Source organism: Nymphalis io, chromosome Z (assembly GCF_905147045.1).
Source record: "Nymphalis io chromosome Z, ilAglIoxx1.1, whole genome shotgun sequence".
Classification (NCBI taxonomy): Eukaryota; Metazoa; Arthropoda; class Insecta; order Lepidoptera; family Nymphalidae; genus Nymphalis; species Nymphalis io.
In genome coordinates this window covers 16,172,098-16,192,440 of record NC_065918.1, presented here as the reverse complement: position 1 = coordinate 16,192,440, position 20,343 = coordinate 16,172,098, and the positions used below count along the sequence as shown (strand labels likewise).

The 20,343-nt window shown below is 34.0% G+C and overlaps 1 protein-coding gene across 1 annotated transcript in view; it reads left to right on the top strand.

Annotated features, from left to right (window-relative positions):
* LOC126780690 (uncharacterized) overlaps nucleotides 1-20,343 on the top strand; it is a 45,195-nt gene that overhangs the window by 17,933 nt on the left and 6,919 nt on the right. The window contains exon 5 of the mRNA XM_050505321.1: nucleotides 16,264-16,275. Within this exon, the coding sequence (XP_050361278.1) occupies nucleotides 16,264-16,275 (12 nt within the window). The remainder of the gene's footprint in view (nucleotides 1-16,263; nucleotides 16,276-20,343) is intronic.

The window sequence follows — 20,343 nt, the reverse complement described above, 5'->3', positions numbered from 1 at the left end:
GTTTACCGAGCCGTTTTTAACTGATGCATTCAATTTATGCAATACTAAGAGTTGATCTGATTTTTCTAGAATACAATATAATCGTTAATTTATGTAGTAATACTCATGTTGATTTGTGTCTAACAAATATGTTATTTGGTCTGTTTCCGTACCTAATAATAAATCGAAAACTATCACATAATTTCCTCTGAATCTTAACCGATGATCGTGGGTTCAAACCTGGGCAAGCACCACTGAGTTTTCATGTGCTTAATTTGTGATTATAATTCATCTTGTTCTTTACGGTGAAGGAAAACATTGTGAGGAAACCTGCATGTGTCTAATTTCACTGAAATTCTGCCACATGTGTATTTCACCAACCCGCATTGGAGCAGCGTGGTGGAATAAGCTCCATACCTTCTCGAAAAGGAAGAGGAGGCTTTAGCCCACCACTGGGACATTCACAGACTGTTACTATACTATATACATAATTTTCAAAATGATCGCGCAGGACCAACGTCACGTCAACGTTCACATGTTAAAGTTGATCTAAAAATAGACTAGTACAAAAAACAGACTAAAGAATATTTTAAACAGTACTGAATTTCAATTTTACAAACACATTTACATAAAGTGGCAGAAATCGTAAAGGATACCCAATTAACCCGACCCGAAATGCTCCGACAGCGTGTTTAGGCGTCGAGTTTTAATTTGGCAGAATCGAGCTATCGTACATCAGGGAGATGGGTGCAAAATTTACGCAAGCCGGCTGGGGAATACCGAATCCCCAGTTCACCGCGGCACATTAATTAACCGAGCGGGTTCCATACGGCGTCCCGTACAGCGCCTGGTGGCGAGGGTAGATTTACGACACATTCGACCAGCATCTATCCGATAAACTAATTGCAGTGCGCAGCTATTGTTTCTAAATACTGGCACAGCTAGGCCGGCCGCCCGATTGTCCTTAGCGCATTCAGGATTGCGCCCATCTCTCCATGATCGATGGCGTGTTGCTACCAACGGTCTATTTCGTAGATGGTGAATGGGCTTGGCTTGGGATCAATAGATAAAATTTTGGTTTAACAAGCTACTGACCAATAGCTTTAGGTTATATACAATAAATAAAGTAATACCAATATATATGTTACAATTATGTTTATTTTTATAGACCTAAAATTTTTATATAATTTAAAATGGTTGCTCCATTGTTATTATTTCTTTTTTATTCCAAAATAATATCCTAGGACATTATTTACACACACGGCCATCTGATCCGAAACGAAGCATAAGAGATTGTACTATGGAAATCAGACAACTGATATACTACATATACTACTTTTCTTTTGTAAATACATATTTATAGATAATTACACCCAGGCTCAGGACAAACAGACATGTTCATGCACACAAATGTCTGTCCTGGGTGGGAATCGAACCCACAACCTTTTAATAAAATAGTAAAAATTATAGATCCAAAGTGAATTATATTGCAATGTGGTATACGAGGGTGTATCATATTTGTACGTGGCACTTGCGGCGTACACGCGCCCGCCCCGGGCAATCCGCGAACAGCTCGCGTTTTGGATATGTTTCCCATATATTTTACTGTCTGGAATTCGTAAAACATTATCATGTTATTGAAATAGATCGAAATATTTCACGTTTTAGAAAATAATTCGTACGAGACATCTGTCATTTCGAATTTAGCACGCGAATGGAGAATGCTAGTAATTTAAAAATGGTATATTTTTATATTGTCATTTAAAATTTTGTGCACATGTATGCGTTTACTAAAAGCACTATACGACACGTGTTTTTTGAACGCTCTGAACTAATCCTTGCAAATGGTACAGGCGTCGTCACGTCTGAATTCACTTTCATCTCTGTCTATATCCGTTGTTCGGTACAGTCAAGACAAAAATAATTATAAACACGAAGCGTAGGCAACGCGAGGCTCGGTTAAGCCAGTACAATTCGTTTGCGGCGGCAACGAGCGGCTTGTAAATCAAAGGGATTCAAACATAATTAAGCTCATAATTAATGTAAAGACTCCTTTATTTATAGGCACACTCATTCTTAAAATTGCCCCCGTCCTGATAAGGCGCCCCTAAACACATGTAACATGTTAATGGGCGTAGATAATGGAGGCTAAAAGTCGGTTGCATAAAAATAACACAAAACGTTATTCGATTTCATAAAACAATAAAACTATCTAGTGTAATAAAATATGACTCGGATTCATAAAAATTATCACGCAAGAGTTATATTTCCTTCATAATAAACGTGACACCACAGCGAGACAGGATACGTATGTTATAAAATCGAAACTAAGCGCAAGGCGGCTCTGATTTACAGCTAGCTCGTCAAATATATTTTTCTTAAAGCCTGTAAAGATGCGAGCGTACGAAGGCGATGCTGTCGCTCATTCGCCGCGCTCGTGCGTCAAAGCGGTCTAAATAATATCCGCCACCGCGGGTAGACTGGCACCCTATTAATTTGTTTATATTAGTGACGTTCACTTGCGCAGTCAATCACGATTGTCGTCGAAGGCCCGATACACGATTTGTTTTCGAAAGATCTTAACCGTGTTTCGGTTATTTCTGTACAATTGAAGCTTTTAAATTTAGTGTCACCGCAACTCTCCGGAGACGCTCTAAGCATTTGTCTCGGAATATTTATCGTCGCGGCACGCCGTATATATCATCCGCTCGCTATTGTGGCTATCTATCAGAAGCCACGCGGGCCGGGCTAAATTGATTATTTATTCAGGCTTACTTAAATCTTCAGAACGGTTGTGTTATTTGTAGTTTAAATAGGCTGGAGTCGCTTAATGCGTATTAAAAGTATGCACACATCGCGTCGTGTTCGCCGTTTGATTATCATTAAGAGTGTTTTATGATTGGAGAAATTTATCGGACGATAAAAACTTTATCCTACATTGCTTTGTAGGGTGACTCGTAATCATATTTAACGTATAATATAACAAGAATAGTAAACTTTCTCGATAAACAAACCACTTAAATAAGCTATAAGATGTTTATACAATAAGTTAATAACAATGTAAATTAAAGTCCCGACATCGTTAAGCAAACAATAGCCGCGACCCGGGACAATACTACACACTAATGAACGCGCTTCCACTAGATTATTATGGGGATCATTTTACACACAAAACGTTGCACACCGGTAACCGAAGTTCAAGCGTGTCCCTTTGTAATTATATTACGTACTCGTGGTACTTCTGTGTTTAAACGAGAGGGCAGCGGCATGACCTCCCCGGGCGTACGGGGATGAACACGCCGCACTCTGGTGGAAATATAAAACAAGTACATTATTTTAAGGCTAATTGGCAAAGGCCGCTTGCAGCGGTAGGTGCGAGCATCGGGAATTTGCCCACGGCGGTACCGAATTCGCGGTACGGCGGCCTCATTACGGTACGGACACGGAACAGGGTATTGTCGAATTGGTATCTGTCTGCGAGCATGCGTGAACAAAATATACACGTTGAAGGATCAATTAGAATTTGAAAATATTTCGCCGCTAAAGAATTAACTACTGTTGAAAAGTAATTAATTAAAATAATTGATGCTATCTCCTGCAGACGAATTATAAGACAAGCACTTTCCCAACGCTTTTACGTGAGTAATATGTTTTGAATACTTAAATCTTTTAATTTGAACTGATATGTATGTAATGGGGGCAAATTGACAGACAAAGTACAAAAATTAACCTAAGCAATTTATCTTAATTTAACAAGTGGCACCACAAAGGTGGAACTTTAACAACACAAGAATAAATAGATAGACACTACAAATAGATGACTTTATTTCGGTTGCAAAAAATATAAATAAAGACACAGTTTCAAATAAAAGTTATATAAAATATAATTCTCAACGAAATCGGTTGTTATAATTGTTTTCGTACAACGCATCGTTTTTAAGATACTTGCAAAAACGAGTTATTCAAGATGACGACCAGTCTGATTCCTTCGAAGGATAGAATTTATCTTCTGGTTTAATTGTAATTATACCTAACAATTAATTATGATGTTATAGTGGTATTTGTGCAATTCCTCTGAGTTGGTACCGCCCACTTGTTAATAAATCTATCATCAACATTTTCTTTTGCGTTGATTCGCATTAAAGTGTGATTTCAGACATAAGAGACACAAAGTATTTCGTTCTACCGAAACCGGTACAATGTTGGTGTCTTCAAATCCAGAGTGAACAGGTTTCTTATAGGTAAGCGTGCTACATCCTAGACCGTGTCGATGCTTAACATCAGGCAAGTCAACGGTCAAACGCTGGCCTATTAATTATAAAAAAAACCACCACCATCTTGACTACTTACCATCCTGCGATCCGTTTCTTCATCTCCTTGTTACAACAATAAAAACAGTTACAATATCTGGTCATGCCATTTCTGATAATATTAATGTTCTTAGTGTATAAATGTGTATGTATGTATAGACAGCGTTTCTGCATTAAGCACAAGTACATGTACTAACTGTATCGTATATAAGTGTTAACGGCTCGTATATAGTATGTTATATGAGTAAATATACGCGTGAGATATCTAAATCTCTGGTTGTGATCTCCTTGATAAGATTTTCGTTATCATAGAGCGATAAATGGACCGGTGAACCGCGCGAATCGAAATATTTTTTTTATAATATATCGTGTGCTTTGATTGCAATACATTTTATATGTAACAATAATAATTTATTCCGCATTTATGTTGTCGTTTTCGTTAGACTCTTTCTCTTTTCTACTCATAGTTTATTTTATTATATTAAGCAGGTTGTGTTTGCTTTGAATTATGCGTTATGAAAACCTATTTCTCCGTGTTCTTTAACTATTGTTTTATTTTTTATTAAAAAACGAATATAATATTAATATATTTCATACATCATAAAAAAGGAAATAGTAAATTATATTTTTAAACTACAAAACAATCTTAAGATCATACATATTATGGAATTAATTAAATCACTATATTTGTATCAAATTAAATTTTAATAATTTTCTAAGAAGACAGTCCATTGTTTTGCCATGTAAACCCATTGTTACATCCGACGGCGGATAATCTCTTGAGGTTCCGGCTCCGAAGATTGCTGTAGCTATTTTAGTTCCAATATTATTTTATAACGAACACATTATCTTACGATTTGTAATTAATTTCGAAACATGTTCGAATTATAAAAGGAGACAGTTATAAAAATAATGAGTATTTTTTTAGAGAAGCTATTTGCAATACGGATGCTAATATATACGTGTATAAATATATTCCTTTTTATAACACCTTATAAATTAAAAAAATAATTCCGCAAACGTAATTATTATAGAAATTAATAATAATAAACGTCTAAGTGTGGGGGAAGATATTTATAATACGGGTGCCAACTTGTTTTTTAATAATGAATCTGTTTTCAACAAACATATTGATATTTCAAAAGAAATCAGTAAGTAACTACCTAATTTAATATACGGATTCAAAACGAATGTATTTTTTTAAATTATAAATTTGTTGCTGTTTCAACGTGCGCGTTACGTTTCCAAATTTTTTTTAAATTATCAATTCCAGAATATTAAAAAACGAACTCTAATAAATTATGTTTTGTTAAAGAACAAAATTAAAAATACGATTAATATATGCAATCCGCATATGCACGTGGCATATTTATACAATAAGTCGTAAACAGTTTTGTTTTTTTAATACGATGTCATTACACCACACGCACCGATTCTACTACAGCGGCCATTATTAAGAGTGATAATAAACCTGAGCGGGACATACTATAGAAAACACGTTTGTGCATAAACACAAGTTCCTCGGTTTCATAAATCGATGAAATCCGATATAACCGGAAAGAGTTTAGGTGCAGGACCAAAGTCTTTACGTGCTTTCTGAGGCACGGGATTGTCACCAGTACCAATAGCTAGAATGCGGGTTGCTACAGAGAATCTATCGACGGAAAAAAACATTTATCTTTTCATTAGCGCAACCTGGGTATCAACCTCGGGGCCTTGGGCTTTATAAACTAGCCACTAAGACAAACGAAGCGCTGGAATTTTTCAAAATATTATTTATGTCTCTGGGCACGTATTACGTCGAAAACTAAATCGCTTGTGACGAAACATATTATTAGCATCCTTGGGCTTAAAATATAGTCTTATTTTTATCCACTATTATAACACTGTTCGTTTAAAAGTTAATGTATCTTTGAAGTTATTATGAATTCGATCTCTTGTACACGAGATACACCGTAGCTCATGTATCCTGTCTTATTTTATAACTAATAGTACACAAAACTGAACCGTTAGATGTTGTTTAAATATCTATATAAATGAGGTGACGTTGTTTTGCAACGCAGAACTGAAAAAACTAATAAAACCAATATACATAAAACTTATACCAGAAAATGCAGCGTGTTTCGGAAAAGGTTTTAGTATATAAAATTATTATATAAGTAGCCACCCGCGTTTAATTTAGATTATTGACTTAATTTAAAACGTATAAAGCTTCTAAGTAGGATGAAATGTCTAAATAAAACAATTATCGAGACATATGACCATATTCAATATTTAAGAAAAAAAAAAGTAAAAACCATTTAAGAATAAACTCAAATATTGTTTGAAAACTTTCACTTTTCAAATCGTCGTTTTGTATTTTCAAATCGTTAATTCTTCGAATAAATCATCTCAGTATTTTCAAATACTTTTCCAATATTTCAGGGTTATACCCTTTCATCTATTTACTGAAAAGATTAAAGTTTATAAGAGGTATCGTTGATGATCTCCGCGCCTGCGGCGTGTACGTTATCGTGGAACTTTCACCGCAGATTTTGAACGTTGTTTCAGTGAAAAACTTCGCTTTATAAGACACAAAAGAAATACGCAACCCTTGCTTTAAGATCTTTATTTTTGCAGGAACTTTTAATTAATAAAATTTTAAAACGAATTGTCTTGTCCGGAAGTTTACGAGAACACCAATAGACATGTTTTAGGCGATTTGTATTACGTTTTAAATAGCTGGAAATATTTAATGTAGAATTCTCTGAGTATTATCATTTTCAAAATAAAATATGCAAAAGTAGGTCATATAAAATACTATTTATTTTCTCTCAGCCAATGTACGTAGTATATTATGTATCAATCTTCAGCTGTAAATTGTACAGAGATATATAAGAAAACTATTTTTATTTTAGTGTTGCGTAAGTACCTAAGCACTTGGGTAGATAACAGATTAATACGAACAACGTTGCTTATAAAATAAATAATAAAATATAAAAATTAATTGAAATTAATCATTGATAATTTCCAACAATAAACGGTACTACTATAAATGGATATTCTTTGTCACATTATTTGACATGCGTCTGTCAATTCTTGACAAATATCAATTCAAATGTCGTCTCGTCAATTCATCAGTAACAATGGGTCGGAAATCCGAGGTGTTCCAGTATCGAAGTTTTCGATCGAAGAATGAGTTGAGAACAATGTCTAATTTTTATTATACTTGTTTTCTTTCTTATTTCTCTGATATATTTCGTTAATATCGAGACAGTCCAGTGGCTAGAACACGTCAATCTTTACTATGATTGCTGGCTTAACCCGAACAAGAACCATCGAACTTTCATGAGCTTAATTTGTGATGTAATTCAGCGGTAAAACTCAAGGAAACCAGTATGTAAATGTGTGTAATGTAAACGGATGAAGATCATTCTCTTTTGTTTCGCAAATTTGAGTTACGTGGTGGTATAAGCTCCAAGCCGTCAAAGGAAGAGGCCTTGGCCTACTAGAGAGACATTTACAAGCCGTTACCTTTATATTTCGCCGTTACCTTACTTCTAATGTTTAAAATTTTATAGTTTTACCTGAACTGAATCATCACGGTTGAATCGTTTGATTTTGGAAACGCTAATTGTGGCTAAATAGTCATATATGTCAAGTGTTTGTCACAGTCAGCTACTTGACTTACAGCATCGTGTCGATTGTGCCAATAGTTGATACACTATATGAACTAGAATAATTGCCCAGACCTTAGAGGCATCGTTCCCAACACATATCACATCAGTCCGTGCTATTTATTATTTATTCAACTAAGCCGGTATTATTCGGTCAAAATATTTTCAAATGACTGCGTGAGTTAGTATCTCGAAAATGATATCATTATAGTACAATACAAGATACTGACTTAACGATGACGTAACACTGTTAATTCATGGTTTTTAATAGACATGTTTGTTTAAAGTGGGCTTTTATAAGTATAAGAACTATATAAATAATTCTGTTATTCATAAATAATAACTAAAATGGTTCGTAAAGGTAAATTTTATAATTAAAACAAACACTGTTGCACGTGACCGCCATGTTGTTTTTATTATGACGTCACACGACCTGTTTTATCCTCTTTTGAATAATAATTATCGAAAGTGATTGATTAAAACATGTAATTATTAAAATAGGTGTATGCAGAAACTGTTTGCTTATTTGAACGTATTTTAAAAAATCAAAATCTTATGAATAAAATAATTTTGATGAAACTGAATTAAAAATTCGCGTGGCATAATTAAATCGGGGTTCCAACATTTCGTGTCATTACAATCGGGGAATGGCTGGGTGTGTCGAGCTGGTCCCGCGGAGCGGATCCAGAGGGCGGCGACAGTTAATCACAAGTCGCATCCGTGATGAAGTGTGTCTCGGCTGTAATTCCTTCGAGTGTTGATTTAAGCTTTATCAAGCCGGGCGGGGCCGGGGGTACCACGGCCCGATTCAATATGAGTTTCATCCATACATCTATACATACTAATAATTAAATTGTTATCGGGGTTTTGTTTGTACAGAAAAATATTAACTTATCTTTCTTTGTCCAATATTAGTTCGATACAAATCATAATTTCTTAGTTTTCGTATCTCTTAAAGACACTTATATTATACTTTACTCTTATTTTCATCGTTTATTGGAAACCGAAGTAGAGAGTGGAGTACGAATTAGAGTATAAAGTATTATAATAATATTGTTAAAGCAAAACTAATGAAACTGCTAATTATTTCATAACTAGAAAGCTTTATTCGTGTAATGTTTACCAAGTTTCGTTTCAGACAAGCAAAGGCAGGACGCATCGTCGATATTCCATACAATTATTGGTTGAGGTGCCGCCACGGAAACCCATTATAATATAAAAGATATGATCGCATTTTTAGTACGAGGTGGGCCGGGCAGTATAAACAAGACTCGGATGCCATCTCCCATCAATATTTCAGCATCTCCAATTGTTTCTAATTACCCACCGATCGGACATTCAATTCGATATTGTTTGTAATTATTTTTGTGTTGTTTGATTCTATTTGTAATTTGTTCTTTAATTGGCTTCTGATTATGAATGAAATATCACGGGGCTGTTATCTCGTTAGTATGTCGAGTGTTTTAATGACCTGTTTTATATCAAGTTCAGAGCGGAGAAAGTTTAGCATCTATGATGAGTATAAAAAATGACTCTTGTAACGCGTTGTAGGTACATATTAATTATACTAAATGCGGATGGTAATCTATGAAAATAAACAAAAATAAAAAGCGGTTGATTCATTATGCGGTCGCGTAAAATGCTTCTAAGGAACCGTAGCACAGTGAAGCTATAAACACTAAACGACTGGGAGGTGGCCGGGCTGAGTGAGTAAGGGCTCGAGGCCACCATCTGTGTAATATACGACGGTTGAATATAGTTTTTAATTAGGACCTGCCTACCCGACGAGGCCTCTATTTGTTTAAGCAAATGCAAAGACAAGCGAGATGAAAGATAACCACTATCACGAAAACTCGAATCGGACTTTTATTTGCGAAACAGACGGTCCAATAAAAGATTATGTTATGCACGGCAAAGTTATTATGACTGCAGCTGAAACGCTGTTTGAGAAATTACATAATTAGTATATATTTAAAGTAAGTTATTGTTCATATTACGAAAAAAAAAATTGTTATTAAATAGTTAATAGATTCGTTTTTTGATATTCATTGAGTTATTGTCATCGAATAACTCGGAAACTCTTACAATGCGACGTCAAAATTAAGCATATGTCCTTAGCTTTTAAACAACCTTTCATATAATAAGGGTTTAAATATGAAATACGTTTGAATATTGTTTGCGTATATGTATAAAATTTAACAAAAAATCGATATCTTGAAATACCTATACTTTTAAAAATAAAATTCATTACATTAAAAAAAAAAAACAATTCATTTTCGTTAAACAAAACGCGTCCTTATTAAACAACGCAGCGGTTTTATCTAGTCTTGAACACGCCCCTTTAGAAAGATTTACGTCCAACCACTGTGGGACGGGTTAAGTGCGACAATCAATTGATTACATAAAATTAACTACAGATGGGGTAAACAGGCGAACCATTGTCTCGTCTATTTCGATACTTGGTTAATTTGCATTAATTACATCTGAAGTTACTTTTACGTTTTTATAATAAATTTTATAAGTGCGGTTAACGGAACCGAGATGACTCAGTGGTTAGACGACGTGTATTTCAATCGATTGCGGGCTTGAGTTCCGGCAAGTACCTCTGAATTTTCGTATGCTTAATTCATCTAACGTTTTTAAGGGTATATTTCAATAAAGTTTTTTTTTAATAATTATTTATATTTAGGAATAATTTCTTTCATTTTCTGGAATGTGTACCAGTTTTTCTGTTTATTTTTGAATTTCGCTAATAATTCATATTTAATTTAATTATTATCTTTATCAGGAACATTGTTACATGTTCCATAGTGTCAATGTCATCCAGATTGACGCCGCAATATATCTAGATATTTTATGACCCGTCTCACCAATCCATCAATCCGCACATTACATAGTCAATTATAAATGAATAGTTTCAACGATTAGGACTGCTTTCATCTCAAATTGCATAGTAAATAGCAACAGTAACAGCTTCTTAATGTCCCACTGCTGGGCTAAGGCCTTTTGAGGAGAAGGTTTGGAGCTTTTTCCACCACGCTGCTCCAATGCGGGTCGGTAGAATACACATGTGGCAGAATTTAATCGAAATTAGACATATGCAGGTTTCCTCACGATGTTTTCCTTCATCGTCAAGCACGAGATGAATTATAAACACAAATTAAGTACATGAAAATTCAGTGGTGCTTGCCCGGGTTTGAACCGACGATCATCGGTAAAGATTCACGCGTTCTAACCACCAAGCCATCTCGGCTATAGTACTCAACACAAGATTATATAAATAATAAAAAAGCGTGCAGTTAGTATTTGATGGTTTCCAAGCAGGATATGCATATAATTGATTCGTTAATAAAAGACTGGAAAGTAACTACTCAGCTACTGACCGGTTCTTCTCGGTAGAATCTACATTACGAACTAGTATATACAATACTTTACCATGACGATTAAAAAGTACTATTATGAGCCGACTTGAATATATAATTATTTGATTTGATTTAAATTTGAATCTCTAAAGTTCACCTGACGTATTAAATGTCCAAATATTGTACGCGTATTTTAATTAATTAATTTTTCTTTGTACATATCATAAGACTTATTTATCATCGCAATATTAACGCGAGATATTGTTAGTATTCTAAGTTAGAAGTTGTACCTCGAAGATTAATGATGATGCCAAGTCAAATTAAAGTTCTTTCTGAGATTTTAATAAGGCCTTTGTCAAGAAGTTTTAGATTTATGTAAATTGCCAAGTTTCGGCCAAGTCGCTAACTTTCGCTCAACTCGTGTATTGTGTATGGGAAATTTGCTTAAACAAACAGGTAGGTTATTGTTGGTTTATGATTATAATAATTAATAACTTTAGCCTTTTTGATAACATTTTTTTTTTAGTTTTATTTTCACAATCAATAAGTATGAAAAGTATCAAGCTATTGAATATTCAATATCAAAAAACGCACTCATAAAGTTAAATCAAATTTATTTTTTCATACATCTTAAGGACTTACTACAAACTTACTATTGTATTTTAAACAGATTATAAATTATAGATATAAATGTCACGTTATAAACCTAATCAAACGTATAAAACCTGTCAAAATATAAACATTTAATGAAATCAATTACGGGACAAAATCGAGAAAAAAAAGGGGTAACGGGTCAGAACGCGCGGAAGGGACGCGGTATCGAAGTATCGAAGCATAGTTTTCAATTGCCCGTCCCGCTACCGCCATTGAATTGTTCCGTTTTGCATAATGCCCGCCAGCTGCTTATAATCGATGAAATGTTTTACCTTTTCAATTTATCGATATTCATTCCTGCTCAGACAATTTATTTGTATTAATAAACTGACTTCTGTTTGTTTTTATGCTCCCGCTGACGGGTTTATGGGTCGAATTTTTGATCGAATATATGAGGATCGTCCTTCGTAGTATTCGGAAGAATTCAACTGTTGGATTTATTTTATTTCAATTGTTTTTCATAATCGTACGGTATCTTGATTATTTAGAAGATTAAAATATCACGCGACGTAATTATACTATTTAGAATAGAATAGCGATATTTAAATATGTTGTTTTTATTGATAGTTTAATGACTTAATCTGTTTTGAGACGGACACTAGAACACGCGAATCTTCACCGAAAATTGATAATTCAAGCACGAGTTTTTTCGAACGTAATTTTATTTATTTTTTAAAGAATATGGATATCGACGTTATTAAGTCAATTAGATTTATCAATGAAAATAATCAAATTTTTAACAAAGAAAAACGGTTTCATTTTAATATCTATGAATATGTGATATATATGTAATACACATTAGTGACAATCGTTTTAACAATCGTATAACCGTCATATTAAAGCGACACTTAAATCTAAAACAAAGGTAAATGAAATGTCACGATGACGTCAGTCTGTATAAACAACTAATGCCGGAAAACTGAATGTTTCTCCGACCTGTATTTATTAAATCAGGTACATTGGTTACATTCGTAACCTCTAAGGCGATGACTCTAAGCTCAGATCTTGGCGCAACTAACCGACGACAGCGGTCGAAAACAGTTTTTCACAGACCGGCACATAAGTGCATTTTCTTGTAGCGACACGGCGCGCCGCAGCGATCGCCTCGAGCCGCGTCAATGGGCGCGTCCTTTATTTATATATACCCTTCTGTAATTAACGATAGTAAAAAGAAATACGTATATGTCTGATTTATATCGCACCTTTTTGTCCTTTTTTAAGGAAACAGATTGGTTATCTTTAGCTTTATCGAATCGAATGCGTTCATTATTGGTTTGTAAGTCGGATGTTTAACCGCTTATATCCTTTATATTTGTGCGTGTAAAGATTATATTTCGGATTGTAAATCTACCAGGTCGTTGAACTCGATGTATAGAATATTACGTATTGACATGTCCGAGCAAGTTTACTTTGCTATAGCTATACACCTAAGTGGGATTGCATAAATTATATGTCGCATCTAATTAACTAGTTGTGTTTGAGATGGACCTAATTGCATAAATATTTACGACTTCAATGACAGAGGAGTGAGTCGAGAGTGTCAATCAAATAGTAGTTATGCGGAGCCAATTGTCAAGCGCTTTCCGACTTCGAGCCGTATAAATCTTCTTTCGGTCCTACCCGTACCGACATTTTATTTATAACCACATAAACTATCCAATGCATTTCTTGTCTCTTGTCTTACAGCAATTTCAATGAAATACTTAAATTCTTTTTAAAATCGTTTCACACAGATCTACCGGAGGCCTACTGGCGAAACATGACTTTGCGTAACAGAACATAATAAACGTCCGCTTGTAATATAAATTATACCGAACGAGCAACCTGCTAATCAATTGTAAGACCATTAATTTTTCAAATGTAAAACAAGTAATAAAATCGATTTATTGTAAACATACGATAGGCTACTAAAATGCCAACGGCGACATAAATATATTGAAATAATAAACTTCACTTTGTGAGTTATTTTTTTCGAAGACATGTAATATAGGAATCGTGAGGCAAAAACTTGCGAACCAGAATCACCGGATTGCAACTATAACGTTAACGCAAACAAATAGAATTGCGAGAGAACGAAACGAAAATTGAACGTAGCGTTGATAAAATAAGAGAATTTAGGAGTAGAACGTGAGGAATGAGACATGGACGCAAGAGTGCAGAGGCGTTTGAGCAGCTGACACCTGTCATCGCGCAATTTATTGGTCGCTCCGAAATAACAGAGTCAGTGAACGTTCAAACAAAATGAAGAGACAACGCACTATTAACGACACGTCCTCGGGGTGCGCGCTAACAGGCCTGCAATTAAATTCACAATGTTTAGTCGCGGCACGAAAAAAAATAATTATCTACCCGATCTGTACACGACGTAATTATGAGCCTTTAATGCGAGATTAAAACATCGAAGTGACGACGTCTTTTTATAGGTTAACGCGCGAACGATCTATCAAAATCGATATTTAAATTATCGATCTGTAACACATCGATGGAACAGTAAAAATCGAGTATATTAATATCAACGGAGCCAGAGCGAGAGAAAGAATAATGAGAAGTTATTTGTCAACGGGTTGATGTATGAACTAGTTTCGAATGGACGCCACACGCAAAAGAGACGATATCTCCGAGTGTATCGAGTTCGCTTCATTTTGATGCAGTGTTCTAACGCTTAATAACTGTCGACGAGTGTTTGCGTCACTGCCTGCACTGCTCTCTATAATAAATTACCTCTTATTTTAGAAATCCTCATTCACCACGCTCATATTCATACGAAAGTATCATTTACACGGGCGACACGCATTACTCGTAACGACATTCGATGACTAATTATTTACTGTTCCGCGGTTTTGTGATTGAGATTAATCGTTCGGATTTCCTATTCGTTTATTTATTTGAGTTCGAATTAAGTTTCTTAACGAGTTTCGACGACGATTCTCATACTCGCTGTTATTCGACCTATTTACAAATTGTAATACATTTTAAAGCACCGCTCGAAAATTGCCCGTAATTCGCGTCTTTTAATTTTTAAATTAAAACGATCACGACCGGAACTCAAATAGATTTATTGAATTAAGGTGCATTACTGGCATTATTGGCGTCAATAGCGGTCATTACATCGCATGCATGCGGCACGGTGATGATAGGATTATTAAAGGTATTACCATCGGCGAAATTGGTTCGACCGCTGAGGAAGCTACGCCGAAGCCTATTAGCCGCATTACATATTTCATATCCATCGATCGAAGATTATGGGTGTATTAAAACGTAGTCGAACGGTCTGTCCATGGGAATGAGTCTTTACTTTTTGTCAATTTTTTTTTTCCAGTTTAGTACGCGATTCAGTGAGAGCTCGGTACGTTATGGGGATGCTCAGAGTTTAATGGTCATACACGTTTTGTTTTTATTTCGAAGGGGAAAGGTAAAGTGTTAATGTCCCTATTATTTTTTGCGTTTCTCTATCCGCTCTCTTTGGTCTTTTTTACTGTTGGAAGAGTTGAGTCGAGTAGGACGCTTTAAATAGCTTTGGTTACTTAAAATGCTTTTTATGCTTTAAATTATTCAAACATAAAAGTATGAAGTACGAATTACGTCGCTTCATTTATATTGTACAAGTTCGTTTGATTAAACCTATTGCGATACGCAATATTAATAACAAAAATTTGCAGAAAGTAATCTTACTTATGAAATTGGAAATAAATATAAGTGAAAAAACTATAGTAGATTATATCTATTACTAAAAATAACACATACACAATTGAAACTAGTTACAGTACAAATGATGACCGTATATAATGGTGGCAAGAATGCTAGCAAAATTTTTCAATTGTTGAGCAATTTAGACTCTCAATGTTAAATATAGACCAACCCACAATCAACTGTTTTTTTGCACTATTTCATTAATATACAAAATTAATTCATAAAATTATTTAAAAAAAAATTACGTCGACATGTGTGTGTTGATACTTTAAATAAATCTGTTAAAAAAATATATAATGCGAACTTAAATATTATTATTTTTATGTAACAATTTGCGCCTGTGTTACTCAATATCGCTCAAACGTTGAAGTTGAAAGGATTTTGATAAAACGCATGCCGTTTATATATTATGGAGTTAAACAGGAAAATTTTGTTAAATCGTTTAAGAAAAATAACTTATTACTGCTAAAGTTTAATTAAAGCCGGATGTATTATTACAAATCGTATTTATATCGTAATGTCTGAGGATTATTTTTATGGTTAAAACTCATGGGAAATCCAAAATTTCTTTGTCACAATACATTTTACATATATATTTATTTTTTGTTTCAGGATCCCTTCACGGTAAGATATTATATACTAAAACGCACAGAAGATGGGTAATTATAAATTATTTTTATTTAATTACTTCAAGTAATTGTAACTTCAAATTGAAAGTTCATACGGGTAAGAGGGGTATTTATAAGTATTTGTCAAGACTTGAGATTAAATCCGCAATGAGTAATAAATGTATAAAACCAATAGGAATATAAAATATTACTTCAGAACATAAATGTATGTAGTTACTATACTCATACTGTTTAATGAAGCTTACCATATTAGTTGACGTTTATGGTTACTGCTCTTTATGGCCGTAGCGAAGTTATATCGCTTTACGGCCTACCTCAATAAACGGACTATCAAACGCAAAAAAATACAAATCGTACTGGTAGTCCGATTAGCGCGTTCGACAATAATGGAATCCTCGAAGCCGAATTTGGCAACGGCGGCCTCTCTCAAAGGAGCCAATCGCTAACATTATAGTGACTAAGTACTCATTCCTATAATCCGATGAGACGACAAATCGACACGATCTAAAAAATTTCATGCGCAGGTCCAACGAATTTACGTGCTATCGAGGCATATAAACATTGATAATTATTCGGCAGAAAAACCTTTTATTGTCTCTACGCAGGGTTTGAACCCAGGACCTTGACCTTGTATGACCTTATATGTAATTTAGCAACTAGATCAAAGTTAAAGAATGCAAATTGTCAAGCTTTGTAATATAAATAAAGATAAGCGCTTTAAAATATAACCAGCGCTGAATGATTTTTTTCTCTTCAATGTTTATCTCATCATAATTAATGCTTCAGATTTCCAATCGATTATCACGATTGGATAACCGGAATATTTACTCGATAGTTCTTAGTGAAAGTTGCGTTAAAAAGCTTAATTGAAAGATTATAAGCCAGGCAAGAAGATGGCGAACTTATTTCAACAAGTATACCTTACAAACATTTAAATATTCTTTCTTAATGTATATATGTGTTATTTTGTCATTTCTTTTAGAGTCGTAATTTTATTATTATAGTTTTGTTATATATAACATTTGTTTTTTTTTTCATGCTTCATCAAACGCGGTTTTATCCTGGTGTCTAGGGTGTAAGTACCTTTGTTTTTGTATTTTTGTTAAAATTAGATTAAACTATCACCTGTTCGCTAGTAACATCTGCACACACAGACACTAATGGCTTTAGCTGTAGTGGCCGTGGGATCGAAGACGTTTTGTCACTCGTGCGTATAATAACAGTTGCTCATACCACCTTCATACCGGAACTTAGCAGCGAGGTCGACGTTAGGATCAGTGAATGTACTCAGACGGACCATGTCCTATATATAGTATTTATTATTGACATAAGAATCGAGTTGCCGCAACGGTTAGATGTAAATCTTATACGAATATTCAAATTTGGTTTATTGTTATTGGTTTATTTGTGCTTTTCATGCTCGGTTATAAAGAAACCATTGTGAGTAAAATCCATCACCAACACCTATTGGAGTAGCGTGATAGATGAGCTCCAAATCAAAGATCCACAAAGTAAAATTCAAAAGGTCCCACAAAGTGGGACATTCACAGGCTGTTGGTTTATAAGAACAATTTACATTCATGAACTAACAGATGACAATTTAAAAATATGGCTTCAGTTCGAATCAACACCGCTCAAAAGCGCAGTTCCCCCTTTGAATCTCAATTCCAATTCTCCGGCCAAATAATTAATCTGCCCTTCCGTTACCATTGGAGGAAACGAAGCGGTGTTATCGTTAAGAACGAGTCAAGTGTCATTAGTACAATGATATAATTTAGAATTAAAAACTCTATAAAAGCTTAAAGTAATTCTGTAATTAAACTACTTGCTATACTTCTACAAAATACCTCTATTCGATAAATAGAGATATTTATAATAAATGTGAAAATTAAAACAGTTTAATCACGGTCGACCTTTAATCGTCACAATCTAATAATCTTTTGTAAGGAAAAGTAAAAGTAACAGTCGTAATCTTGAACAAAGGTCTCCAGTTCTTTTAGGGTAAATTTTAAAACTTATTCCGCGAGCTCGTGTTTGTTTTTACCCGTTTGACGCAAATGCAACTTGCATTTGTGTCCTCACGATGTTTCCCTTCACGAAATGTACTAGATGAACTGTAAATACATATACGAAATATATAAATAGGATGGAAAGCATAAAGAAAGTTATCTATTAGTTTAATTTAAGCGAAATAGCGAATCGATCCTCATACATCAGGGCTTATGTCATCTCATTTTAATCGCGATCAAATCCGATACGCATATCAATTTCCTGTCACTCTGACATAACTATATAATGACAAGATGATAATTAGCGCTGAAGACGCATCGTCCCGGTTATACTAATTGACATACAAGCAAACGCAATCAATATGCCGAGGTAGGAAGTTGTTCACACCGGAACAAATTACTCCACGACACCTGGTCACACTGTCGCGTAATTGCGCAGAAAAAGTCTGAAGGTATTCAATAGCACGACGTGTGTGTTTAAAATACTTAAGCTAATAATTAAAGTACCTCTACTTTTTTAATGTAGAGGAAGTCCGGGCTAATTATACTTTGTGTTGTAGATAAATAAAACATACGTTAAATGCGTGTAACTACTTACTAATATTCAATTAGAATTGCGAGAAAAATAGCTTAAAATGTATCAAATATGTTAGCTGATGAGCGGCTAAAGACGTCTCTAGAAAAACGAAGAATTGGTGGTAGGTTTTAAAACGTTAAATAAATAATTTCTTCATCAATAATTTAGATATATTATACCTAACACGAATAAGTATAGGGATAGCGGAATGACAGCAAATTTTCTTAAAAATGTTTACAGGATATTAATATATTTTTATTTGATAATATTATAAAACAAATGAATATTTTTGACTAAAATATTATTCAAATCATTTTATTAATTACTTACTTTAAGTAATAAAGAAAATTGGGCTAAATGTGGAAATAAAAATAAAACCAAATCGTCGATAATCGTCGATAATAGTTATAACAAAAAGATATCAACATTAACTACAGAAACCAAATTCAAACCATATACTTTATTCACGAGCACTAATGCAGAATGTAGATTCTATAGAAAACAGCTCTCCAGTTAGTCCTTTTAATTATTAAATTACACACACACACACACACACACACACACACACACACACACACACACACACACACACACACACACACACACACACAGATACATATGTATGTATATAATTAATTTTATATATCCTGTATCTACGAAAACCAACTTTATTAGCTATATAATCTTGTATATGTAATATGTATTTTTTTGTATTTAACTTACTCACACTTGCTCACAATTTATTTGAGTAAAGATTTTACAATTATAGTTAAATGGTGTTTTTTTTTTCTTCAATAACGTGATTTTTTCTTCAATAATTGTATGTCAGAATGTTTTATTATCAACTGCGACGTATTGAAATAGCGTATAACTGACAGTTTTACTACTGGCAGATTTGTTTGTTATACGTCTTTGCGGAAATTAGCATTAAAGCGAAAACAATTAACCGACCAACAAAGGACCACAAAAGCCAAATCGTCGCCGTAACTGAATTCCTAACGAATTTCCAAAAACGCCTCGGCATCGGATCGAGTTAACATTGAACTCGCATCCTGTCTGAACACAACATTGCTCTTTAAGAACCTAAAATAAAATAACCTGTACAAAATTTACACTTTATGGGATATGTGGGACGGAAGTCGGATAGTTTTATTGACTCTACAAACTTGTTCTTTGATATTAGTGATTTTGTATCTATAGTGCGTTTCCACTTGACTATTGTTGAATGTTAGTTTAAGAAATTAAATACAATATTCTATAATATGTACAAAGGTTTCAGATTTTTAGTCGATTCGTGGTGATCTTTAGTATATGTTTTTATATGTATTGAAATAGATAAATGTAATATAATTATAGTAACACTCTTAAATGTCTCAATATTGGGTCTTCATTTTCTGAGTTTCTGAAAGGAGAAGTACAAAAACTTCTTCTTTAAGGAGAATATTTGAATCTTCAATGTGGCTTTGTGGAGACACGT